The sequence below is a fragment of the Hyperolius riggenbachi genome, chromosome 2, assembly GCF_040937935.1.
Source record: "Hyperolius riggenbachi isolate aHypRig1 chromosome 2, aHypRig1.pri, whole genome shotgun sequence".
NCBI classification, from domain to species: domain Eukaryota; kingdom Metazoa; phylum Chordata; class Amphibia; order Anura; family Hyperoliidae; genus Hyperolius; species Hyperolius riggenbachi.
Window position 1 is genome coordinate 72,562,745 of NC_090647.1, and position 12,912 is coordinate 72,575,656.

Below are 12,912 nucleotides of genomic sequence, written 5' to 3' on the forward strand. Positions count from 1 at the left end.
TGAACCCAAGGGAGGCAGTGTTGTTTCTGGTACCCTGTCCTGACGCGTTTGCCCAAAGAGTGGGATGTTTGGATAGCATGTGACGGCTCATGCTGGTGGTGGAGAGTAGTGTTGGGCGAACAGTGTTCGCCACTGTTCGGGTTCTGCAGAACATCACCCTGTTCGGGTGATGTTCGAGTTCGGCCGAACACCTGACGGTGCTCGGCCAAACCGTTCGGCCATATGGCCGAACTAAGAGCGCATGGCCGAACGTTCCCCGAACGTTCGGCTAGCGCTGTGATTGGCCGAACGGGTCACGTGGTTCGGACCCGAACGCGCTCTGATTGGCCGAACTGTCACGTGGTTCGGGTAAATAAATACCCGAACCACGTCATATCTCCGCCATTTGTCTGTGGGTTTAGCTTTGGGTAGGCAGGCAGGGTAGTTCGCGCTCCAGCCACGCTAGCCAGGGTCCCCCCCAGTCATTGTGTGTCGCTGCTGGGAATAGTAGTACACCGCTCGCTCAGCATTCTGTTTACTGCCACTCTGTGTACCTCGCTCAGCCACACTATATAGCATTCTGTTTACTGCCACTCTGTGTCTGCTGGGAATAGTAGTACACCGCTTGCACAGCCACACTATATAGCATTCTGTTTACTGCCACTCTGTGTACCTCGCTCAGCCACACTATATAGCATTCTGTTTACTGCCACTCTGTGTCTGCTGGGAATAGTGGTACACCGCTCGCTCAGCCACACTATATAGCATTCTGTTCACTGTTCTGTGTCTGCTTGGAATAGTGGTACACCGCTCGTTCAGCCACACTATATAGCATTCTGTGTACTGTTCTGTGTCTGCTGGGAACAGTAGTACACCGCTCGTTCAGCCACACTATATAGCATTCTGTGTACTGTTCTGTGTCTGCTGGGAACAGTAGTACACCGCTCGCTCAGCCACACTATATAGCATTCTGTTCACTGTTCTGTGTCTGCTGGGAATAGTGGTACACCGCTCGCTCAGCCACACTATATAGCATTCTGTTCACTGTTCTGTGTCTGCTGGGAATAGTGGTACACCGCTCGCTCAGCCACACTATATAGCATTCTGTTTACTGTTCTGTGTCTGCTGGGAATAGTGGTACACCGCTCGCTCATCCACACTATATAGCATTCTGTTCACTGTTCTGTGTCTGCTGGGAATAGTGGTACACCGCTCGCTCAGCCACACTATATAGCATTCTGTTCACTGTTCTGTGTCTGCTGGGAATAGTGGTACACCGCTCGCTCAGCCACACTATATAGCATTCTGTTCACTGTTCTGTGTCTGCTGGGAATAGTGGTACACCGCTCGCTCAGCCACACTATATAGCATTCTGTTCACTGTTCTGTGTCTGCTGGGAATAGTGGTACACCGCTCGCTCAGCCACACTATATAGCATTCTGTTCACTGTTCTGTGTCTGCTGGGAATAGTGGTACACCGCTCGCTCAGCCACACTATATAGCATTCTGTTTACTGTTCTGTGTCTGCTGGGAATAGTGGTACACCGCTCGCTCATCCACACTATATAGCATTCTGTTCACTGTTCTGTGTCTGCTGGGAATAGTGGTACACCGCTCGCTCAGCCACACTATATAGCATTCTGTTCACTGTTCTGTGTCTGCTGGGAATAGTGGTACACCGCTCGCTCAGCCACACTATATAGCATTCTGTTCACTGTTCTGTGTCTGCTGGGAACAGTGGTACACCGCTCGTTCAGCCACACTATATAGCATTCTGTGTACTGTTCTGTGTCTGCTGGGAACAGTAGTACACCGCTCGTTCAGCCACACTATATAGCATTCTGTGTACTGTTCTGTGTCTGCTGGGAACAGTAGTACACCGCTCGTTCAGCCACACTATATAGCATTCTGTTCACTGTTCTGTGTCTGCTGGGAATAGTGGTACACCGCTCGCTCAGCCACACTATATAGCATTCTGTTCACTGTTCTGTGTCTGCTGGGAACAGTAGTACACCGCTCGTTCAGCCACACTATATAGCATTCTGTGTACTGTTCTGTGTCTGCTGGGAACAGTAGTACACCGCTCGTTCAGCCACACTATATAGCATTCTGTTCACTGTTCTGTGTCTGCTGGGAATAGTGGTACACCGCTCGCTCAGCCACACTATATAGCATTCTGTGTACTGTTCTGTGTCTGCTGGGAACAGTAGTACACCGCTCGTTCAGCCACACTATATAGCATTCTGTTCACTGTTCTGTGTCTGCTGGGAATAGTGGTACACCGCTCGCTCAGCCACACTATATAGCATTCTGTTCACTGTTCTGTGTCTGCTGGGAATAGTGGTACACCGCTCACCCGTCACTGTATAGCATTGTGCTCTGTGTCGCTGCTGGGAATAGTGGTACTGTATAGCATTTCTGTACTGCCACTGTACTGCTGCCAGTCAGCGTGTACTGTAAGGATAAGTGAAATGAGGAAGAAATCCGGTGAAAGAGGGAGGGGCAAGGGAAGAGGTGTTTCCCCTGACGGTTCACGTACAGGCCACAGGGGAGCACCCAAGAAAACCCACTCAATACCACCCATGTTGTCCAGGACAACAACCCTCACAAATCCAAAAGAACAGGACCAGATAATTACTTGGATGACCTCTCAAGCGTCCAGCAGTGGGTTAAGCAGCACCAGCACATCACGCACGAGGTCCGAGTCCTCAGCCAGTTACAAGGAGCCAGTGGGCACAAAGCTGACACAACCGGCAGCGACACCACGCACACAACTGCCAGATAACCAGTCCGATGAATTACCTCAGGACACAATGGGGTATTCGCAGGAGCTATTCCCAGCCCAACAAACTTCCACCTTTCAAAGGTCAATGGAGGAACAGCCAGAAATGTTGTGCCTGGATTCACAACCGTTAACTGTGGGAAATGTACCGCGCACTGAAATACGAGGCGAGTCCGAAGAGGACTCGGAAACCCAAATCCCAGAGCAATTTGGGCAGGAGGGGTTGCAATTGCAGGAGGTCGGCCGACAAGATCTGGAAGACGACGTTGGAGTGTGCTGCGCAGAGGTTGTTGTGGGGAGCTCTACTCCACGGCGGTGGCCCACAATGACATATGACGAGTTTGAGGAGATGGAAGAGGAGGGTATGGACAATGTGGACAGAGACCCAGATTTTGTTTGTGAACGAGAACATCGCCGTCGTAGCAGCAGCACAGATGAGTCTGTTGAAGAACACACTGCTGCACGAGTTCGCCTTGTGCCACAAGGTAGGCGGCGCGCAATTTCAGGCACCACAAGCGTGGAAGTTCAAGTGAGAGGCAAAAGAGGAGCAAACAGAAATCGCCAGCAAGGAGGCAGGTGCTCCAAAGTCTGGGCTTTCTTTGAAGACTGCACTGAGGATGTTACCATGGCGATTTGCAAGGTGTGCAAGACCCGCCTGAGCAGGGGGAAAAATATTAACAACCTCTCCACCACCAGCATGAGCCGTCACATGCTATCCAAACATCCCACTCTTTGGGCAAACGCGTCAGGACAGGGTACCAGAAACAACACTGCCTCCCTTGGGTTCACCAGACCCGCCTCAGCAGCAGCAGTAGCCCAGCCATTGCGTGGTTCACAACATTCACAAACATCAGACGACGCTGACACTGTCACTTTCCGGAGTAGTGCTCTTGAGGTCTCCCAGTGTTCATCAAACACAACAACCAACAGCCCTTCCGTGTGCAGCGCTACGGTTCAGTTGTCTGTGTCGGAGATGTTTGAGCGCAAGAGGAAATTGCCAGCAAATGACCCCCGGGCCGTGGCAGTAACAGCCAGCATAGCCAAGCTTCTGGCCTGCGAAATGCTGCCATATCGATTGGTGGAGACAAACAGCTTCAAGGGCATGATGTCAGTGGCCATCCCACGTTACGTGGTTCCCAGCCGCTACCACTTTGCACGCTCTGCAGTGCCTGAGTTGCATGAGCACGTGGTCAGCAAAATAACCCGAAGCTTGAAGAATGCCGTTGCCTGCAAGGTTCACCTCACCACTGACACCTGGACGAGTGCGTTCGGCCAGGGTAGATACATCTCCCTTACCGCGCACTGGGTGAACCTTGTGGAGCCTGGCAGCGATTCCTCACCTGCTACGGCACGGGTGTTGCCCACGCCACAAACAGCTGCACCGCCGTCCCTCCCACTGGATAACAGCAGCACCTACCTCTCTGACTCCTTCTCCTCCAACGCATCTCAAAGCTGTACCTCATCCGGAAACGCTAACCCAGCAGCAGTAGGATCGTGGAAGCAGTGCAGCACAGCTGTTGGCATGCGTCAGCAAGCGTTGCTGAAGCTAATCTGCCTTGGGGATAAGCAGCACACAGGGGAGGAAATTTGGAGGGGAATAAAGGAACAGACGGATTTGTGGCTGGCACCGCTGGACCTGAAACCGGGCATGGTTGTGTGTGATAATGGGAGTAATCTCATTCGCGCTTTAAGGTTGGCTAAGCTGACACACATCCCTTGCCTGGCGCACGTGATGAACCTAGTAGTTCAGCGGTTCCTGAGGACATACCCAGGCGTGCCCGATCTGCTGTTGAAGGTGCGTCGAGTGTCCAAACATTGTAGAAATTCCAGTACTGCTTCGGGGGCACTCGCCAAGATGCAGGAGCGCTTCAATCTCCCCCACCATCGCTTGCTGTGTGATGTCCCTACGCGCTGGAATTCTACGCTGCACATGCTAGCCCGCTTTTGCGAGCAGAAGAGTGCAGTGGTCCAGTACATGACGGCGCAGTACCGAGGCGCATCCGGCCAGCTGCCAAGCTTCTGTGGATCCGATTGGGCCAACATGTTGGACCTCTGCCAAGTCCTCCAAAATTTTGAGCAATCCACGTTGCTTGTGAGCAGTGACAACTCTTCAGTCAGCATTACCATACCACTGCTGTGTTTACTGAAGAGGTCGATGTTAAAAATCAAGGAAACAGCTGTCATGATGCAACTGGGGGAATCTGAAGGAGAAAACGATCAGCGTGATGGTACCAACATCAGGCCATCCGCCTCAGGGAACGCTGGCCCCAGCAGCTATGACGAAGAAGAGGAGGAGGAACAGCTGGAGTTGGAGCAGGAATTTCATGCCACCACTGACGAGGGCCAGAGCGGTGCACGTTGGACTTCCACAATTCAACGCGAATGGTCAGCAGAAGCAGACCAGGAGGAAGGTGACGACTATGATGCATCACAACAACTATCACAACGCTCACAAGAGGATGATGAGGATTCTGGTAGGACTCTGGCACACATGGCTCAATTCATGCTAGACTGCATTGAACGTGACCCACGCATTGTGCGCATTCTGGACAACACCAATTACTGGGTTTATACCCTTCTGGATCCACGGTACAAACACAATGTTCCAAAACTGCTTGAAGAAAGAGTCAGACAGGTCAAAATGGAAGAATACCAGCAGGCCCTTGTGGAGACTTTAGAGAGGAGATTGACATCCTCCCCCTCCTCTAGCCAGTTGTACGCAGACAGACTGACTTCCGCAAACCCAGGACGACCAGGAGGGCAGCAAACAACGCAAGCCGCAGCTAGTACCCAAAAGGGAATGGTATCGGCAGTGTCCTTGGAGTGGGAAAATTTTCTGACACCCATGCAGCCGCAGCCCACTGAACAGCAAGCGTGCAGATCCACCTCCAACACCGATCGCCTGGAGAAGATGGTCAAGGACTACATGTCAGATGGCGTAGCTGTGTCGAACCATCCATCTGCACCCTTCAACTATTGGGTATCGAAGCTAGACACCTGGCACGAACTGGCAATGTACGCAATAGAGGTGCTGGCTTGCCCGGCAGCCAGCGTTATGTCGGAACGCTGTTTCAGTGCTGCCGGAGGCATCGTCACAGATCGGCGTATCCGCCTCTCTACAGACAATGCAGACCGTCTGACTCAAATTAAAATGAATCAATCCTGGATTGGAAATGACTACGCAACACTCCAGGACCCCAACCAAGTAACATGACCAATGAACATCTGGGATGGTGTTGCGTTTCCGGGCCCTGTTTATTGAACCTCTCATCTGTATTACATTTATGACTGCATGGCGGCAAAAAGCATTGCTGCTATATCCGCACGCTTTTTGTCCACATGCAAGGCCTGGGTTGTTGTGTCTCACAAAGCGTGGCCTTCTCCTCCTGCGCCTGCTCCTGTTCCATCACGTCTGCTGCTGCTGGGTTAGCGTTGCCGCGTGGTCCCTGTTTATTGAACCACTTATCTTTATTACATTTATGACTGCATGGCGGTACAAAGCATGCTATCCGCACGCTTCTTGCCCTCATGCAAGGCCTGGGTTGTTGTGTCTCACAAAGCGTGGCCTTCTCCTCCTGCGCCTCCTCCTGTTCCATCACGTCTGCTGCTGCTGGGTTAGCGTTGCCGCGTGGTCCCTGTTTATTGAACCACTTATCTTTATTACATTTATGACTGCATGGCCGTACAAAGCCTGCTATCCGCACGCTTCTTGCCCTCATGCAAGGCCTGGGTTGTTGTGTCTCACAAAGCGTGGCCTTCTCCTCCTGCGCCTGCTCCTGTTCCATCACGTCTGCTGCTGCTGGGTTAGCGTTGCCGCGTGGTCCCTGTTTATTGAACCACTTATCTTTATTACATTTATGACTGCATGGCGGTACAAAGCCTGCTATCCGCACGCTTCTTGCCCTCATGCAAGGCCGGGGTTGTTGTGTCTCACAAAGCGTGGCCTTCTTCTCCTCCTGCGCCACCCTCCTCCTGTTCCATCACGTGTGCTGCTGCTGGGTTAGCGTTACCGGTCCCTTTTCCTGGAACCTCTTATATGTATTACATTTATGACTGCATGCCGACAAAAAACATGTTACCTGTGCAAAGAAAACAGACATTTCCCGCATTTAAAAGACAGTTTTCCCTTTGAAACTTTAAAATCGATTTTCTCAAAAACTATAAGCTCTTTTTGCTAATTTTTTTTTCCTCTTGTACCCACTCCCAAGGTGCACATACCCTGCAAATTTGGGGTATGTAGCATGTAAGGAGGCTTTACAAACCACAAAAGTTCGGGTCCCCATTGACTTCCATTATGTTCGGAGTTCGGGTCGAACACCCGAACATCGCGGCCATGTTCGGCCTGTTCGGCCCGAACCCGAACATCTAGATGTTCGCCCAACACTAGTGGAGAGGTTGTTAATATTTTTCCCCCTGCTCAGGCGGGTCTTGCACACCTTGCAAATCGCCATGGTAACATCCTCAGTGCAGTCTTCAAAGAAAGCCCAGACTTTGGAGCACCTGCCTCCTTGCTGGCGATTTCTGTTTGCTCCTCTTTTGCCTCTCACTTGAACTTCCACGCTTGTGGTGCCTGAAATTGCGCGCCGCCTACCTTGTGGCACAAGGCGAACTCGTGCAGCAGTGTGTTCTTCAACAGACTCATCTGTGCTGCTGCTACGACGGCGATGTTCTCGTTCACAAACAAAATCTGGGTCTCTGTCCACATTGTCCATACCCTCCTCTTCCATCTCCTCAAACTCGTCATATGTCATTGTGGGCCACCGCCGTGGAGTAGAGCTCCCCACAACAACCTCTGCGCAGCACACTCCAACGTCGTCTTCCAGATCTTGTCGGCCGACCTCCTGCAATTGCAACCCCTCCTGCCCAAATTGCTCTGGGATTTGGGTTTCCGAGTCCTCTTCGGACTCGCCTTGTATTTCAGTGCGCGGTGCATTTCCCACAGTTAACGGTTGTGAATCCAGGCACAACATTTCTGGCTGTTCCTCCATTGACCTTTGAAAGGTGGAAGTTTGTTGGGCTGGGAATAGCTCCTGCGAATACCCCATTGTGTCCTGAGGTAATTCATCGGACTGGTTATCTGGCAGTTGTGTGCGTGGTGTCGCTGCCGGTTGTGTCAGCTTTGTGCCCACTGGCTCCTTGTAACTGGCTGAGGACTCGGACCTCGTGCGTGATGTGCTGGTGCTGCTTAACCCACTGCTGGACGCTTGAGAGGTCATCCAAGTAATTATCTGGTCCTGTTCTTTTGGATTTGTGAGGGTTGTTGTCCTGGACAACATGGGCGGTATTGAGTGGGTTTTCTTGGGTGCTCCCCTGTGGCCTGTACGTGAACCGTCAGGGGAAACACCTCTTCCCTTGCCCCTCCCTCTTTCACCGGATTTCTTCCTCATTTCACTTATCCTTACAGTACACGCTGACTGGCAGCAGTACAGTGGCAGTACAGAAATGCTATACAGTACCACTATTCCCAGCAGCGACACAGAGCACAATGCTATACAGTGACGGGTGAGCGGTGTACCACTATTCCCAGCAGCGACACAGAGCACAATGCTATACAGTGACGGGTGAGCGGTGTACCACTATTCCCAGCAGCGACACAGAGCACAATGCTATACAGTGGCGAACGAGCGGTGTACCACTATTCCCAGCAGACACAGAACAGTACACAGAATGCTATATAGTGTGGCTGAACGAGCGGTGTACCACTATTCCCAGCAGACACAGAACAGTACACAGAATGCTATATAGTGTGGCTGAACGAGCGGTGTACTACTGTTCCCAGCAGACACAGAACAGTACACAGAATGCTATATAGTGTGGCTGAACGAGCGGTGTACTACTGTTCCCAGCAGACACAGAACAGTACACAGAATGCTATATAGTGTGGCTGAACGAGCGGTGTACTACTGTTCCCAGCAGACACAGAACAGTACACAGAATGCTATATAGTGTGGCTGAACGAGCGGTGTACCACTGTTCCCAGCAGACACAGAACAGTACACAGAATGCTATATAGTGTGGCTGAACGAGCGGTGTACCACTGTTCCCAGCAGACACAGAACAGTACACAGAATGCTATATAGTGTGGCTGAACGAGCGGTGTACCACTATTCCCAGCAGACACAGAACAGTACACAGAATGCTATATAGTGTGGCTGAACGAGCGGTGTACTACTGTTCCCAGCAGACACAGAACAGTACACAGAATGCTATATAGTGTGGCTGAACGAGCGGTGTACTACTGTTCCCAGCAGACACAGAACAGTACACAGAATGCTATATAGTGTGGCTGAACGAGCGGTGTACTACTGTTCCCAGCAGACACAGAACAGTACACAGAATGCTATATAGTGTGGCTGAACGAGCGGTGTACCACTGTTCCCAGCAGACACAGAACAGTACACAGAATGCTATATAGTGTGGCTGAACGAGCGGTGTACCACTGTTCCCAGCAGACACAGAACAGTACACAGAATGCTATATAGTGTGGCTGAACGAGCGGTGTACTACTGTTCCCAGCAGTGACACACAATGACTGGGGGGGACCCTGGCTAGCGTGGCTGGAGCGCGAACTACCCTGCCTGCCTACCCAAAGCTAAACCCACAGACAAATGGCGGAGATATGACGTGGTTCGGGTATTTATTTACCCGAACCACGTGACAGTTCGGCCAATCAGAGCGCGTTCGGGTCCGAACCACGTGACCCGTTCGGCCAATCACAGCGCTAGCCGAACGTTCGGGGAACGTTCGGCCATGCGCTCTTAGTTCGGCCATATGGCCGAACGGTTTGGCCGAGCACCGTCAGGTGTTCGGCCGAACTCGAACATCACCCGAACAGGGTGATGTTCTGCAGAACCCGAACAGTGGCGAACACTGTTCGCCCAACACTACTCCTGGCCACTGAAGCGAGACCACGAGCAGCGCATCCGCACGGTCCCACATGTGCAGAAGCCACCGACCTAGCCGGGTTGGCAGCCGCTACAGAGGGGGGAGCCCAGGACACTATCCGAGAGCAGAGCTGGGGCGAGGGACACATAGGCTTCTAGAAGATGGAGGAAGGCCCAATAAGTAAATCTGATTTTATTTGCCTCATGTATCCTTTAAGGCTAGGGGTTAGTGGAATATAATCCAGGCACCTCTCTGGTCTTGTTCTCTGCTACTCCTTTAGTTCTAGGTACAGAAACAGAGCAACACTGATCCACAAACAAGTATAGTATAGGTATAAAAGTGCAGAGATCAATAATTAAAAATTAGCAGTGTCTGTTCAACGCATGTGGTAAGTGGGGGTTTTTTTTGCTTTTTTTTGTTTTTTTTTGTTTTTTTCGTCCAGATTTGTATATCAGACCCTTCACATGGGGAGGTTCATGCAATAGCTGCCAGAAAACACAAACCCAGCTTCCATGTACAGATGAGCTGCCCTGCTTTGCCTATATGCACTGTACTGGCTTTATTAGCTGTTTAGATGTTAAGAATAAGCTGAGCCTTGGGATGGCAGTGCTGGGGTGAGGTCTGGCTATGTACAGCCCTGCTCAAGGTGAAACAGCTGGGTGTCAGAAATGGCCCTCTGTTGTATTTGCCTACCAACCGGAAAAAAGTGGGGATTCTTATGGATAAATGTGAGATCATTAGATCACTCAAGCAGTATCCTTGGACCTTCCATGTAAAGGGGATGACAGCAGCTATGAACAGTCTTGTAATAAGAATTTTATTAGCATAAGAGTAACAGAGCAGGGTGTGTGCGCGCTCATTATTCCCATGAGCTTACTGTGAACCTGAGGTGAAAATAAACTGTTAAACAATTGTATCTATCTCCTACTCCTAAAAACAACTTTTTTTTTTTGTTGTTGTTATATTTTCAAAGTAGATTTAGGCCAGTTTCGCACTGGGGATTGGTGGCAGCGGTGTTAATATGCGGTAATCCCTTTATTGCTGACAGCCAAACAGTAAGTGACGCCCGCTTGTGCTCACTTCCTGTTTCGGAAATATGGAAGTGCACGGAATGGTATTGGAAAAAATATGCTTCTATCATTTTTTGCATCACCATAGACTTACATGACTTCTGGTTCACCGCATGTTGACGCATTATTATTATTATTATTTAGTATTTATATAGCGCCGACATATTACGCAGCGCTGTACAGTGTATATATATATCTTGTCACTAACTGTCCCTCAAAGGAGCTCACAATCTAATCCCTACCATTGCCATATGTCTATATTATGAAGTGTAAGTACTGTAGTCTAGGGCCAATTTTTAGAGGGAGCCAATTAACTTATCTGTATGTTTTTGGAATGTGGGAGGAAACCGGAGTGCCCGGAGGAAACCCACGCAGACACGGAGAGAACATACAAACTCTTTGCAGATAGTGCCCTGGCTGGGATTCGAACCAGGGACCCAGCGCTGCAAGGCGAGAGAGCTAACCACTACGCCACCGTGCTGCACGCCACCGTGCATAACCACAAGGTAGGGTAGGTCTATCCAAGCGTCTGATGTGGCGAAAACATTGCTTCCGTCGCATCGTGCTGTACCGCATCAGTATGAAAGTCCCCATAGACTTTCATTGCCGTGGGGTGCGGTAAAATTACAGCACCCCCGTGTGAAAGGGCCCTCAATGTTAGTGTCTCTGCTCAATGGCAGTCTATATTAAGTGCCCCAGAGCTAAAATACATGTATTGACTGTTTATCTATCCCTTGCAGTTAGAAGTTATCTGCAGAAAACTGTTTTATGGCTGTAATTCCTTGCGCTATGTGACAAGGGTTTGACCAGAGAAAAGCTGTCTGTTGCATGCCTGAAGGTTAACTCTTTCAGGCAGTAAAATAAATCAAGAACACAGCCTGGTTATTAATGTTTAGCACTAAACCTACTGTATATACTCACGTACAAGCCTAATTTTTCAGTTGAAAAGTTACCCCCTCGGCTTATATGCGAGTCATTTCAGCAAAACAGATGGCGGAGAAGGTTTTGTTACTGGCAGAACAGCGTAAGGATTGTGCACTAGTGATCCTGCACTTAACAGCTGGCTTTCTGCTGTGGCCATGCCCTCCATCCCCTGCAACATGGTGTGCAGAGTGCGCTGCTCATGACTACCTGTGTCCCCTGGCTTGTGGAGTGGAGCGTGCAAGCAGCGTGTCAGCGGTGCAATGATTGGGGATTCTTGCTGTGTGGCAATCGCTGTGTCTCAAATATCTATGACATCATCTAGTGTCTTCTTGAGACACAGCTGTATGATCCTGGGGCAAATCTTGCTATGGGGAGGGGGACTGACTTGTACTGGGGGAACCTCTGGCTACTGTGGAGGGGCTATATTGGGGAGGGGGCTTATACACGAGTCAATCACTTTTTTCTGGTTTCTAATGGAAAAGTGGGTACCTCGGCTTATACATGGGTCGGCTTATATGCGAGTATATACAGTACATGTGTTTCTCATGTTACCTCGGGTACACCATAAATATTGTACGTATCCATGTCTCAGCAGCACACAGGCCCATGTGGTGGTAGTTACAGAATCAAACCAGATTAATTCCTGTGACTTCTATTCATTTATGACATGGGCTGTATTCTGTCTTTCAGGTCTCGGTTCTTGTACAGTTCCTGATAGAAAACTACTGTGTAATATTTGGGGATGATATTTCATTATTATACGCCAACTTGCCAGCTAAGGATGACAGCCGAGAGGACACTTCAGGTAATGAAGCATTACAGCATGATATAGGAATATTAGGATAATAGAATTATAAGGGATACACAGCTTCATCCACATCCATAAAGAAATGGAGATGGCTCTGTGGCACATGGACTGATTGGGTACCACTGATTTTCAGCTTGCACAAGGCAAATGCTAGAATCTCACAATCTTTCTTGACCATCACAAATGGGGATGGTCAATGTAATGCAAATTGATGCAAATTCTGTGTGCAAATTGGGGCATTTTCAAGGTACATACATTTGCATAAGCCTGCTTCTACTAAAAATTATTTGCATCTCATTGACATCCTTCGTCACAGTTATGAAAGAAGATCTCCACATTACAGAAGTTCAGTGATGCAGAACGTTATAGGTCTTTTATACGAACCCAAAGAACTTTGTGACCCTTCCTCTTGGTATACCTGCAGCCACTAGGATTGGTAGACTGCATGTGGTTACTGCATTCCG

At 49.9% G+C, this 12,912-nt stretch overlaps 1 protein-coding gene across 1 annotated transcript in view; it reads left to right on the forward strand.

Annotated features, from left to right (window-relative positions):
- ARHGAP20 (Rho GTPase activating protein 20) overlaps positions 1-12,912 on the forward strand; it is a 182,627-nt gene that overhangs the window by 165,107 nt on the left and 4,608 nt on the right. The window contains exon 14 of the mRNA XM_068266910.1: positions 12,331-12,445. Coding sequence (XP_068123011.1) covers positions 12,331-12,445 — 115 coding nt within the window. The remainder of the gene's footprint in view (positions 1-12,330; positions 12,446-12,912) is intronic.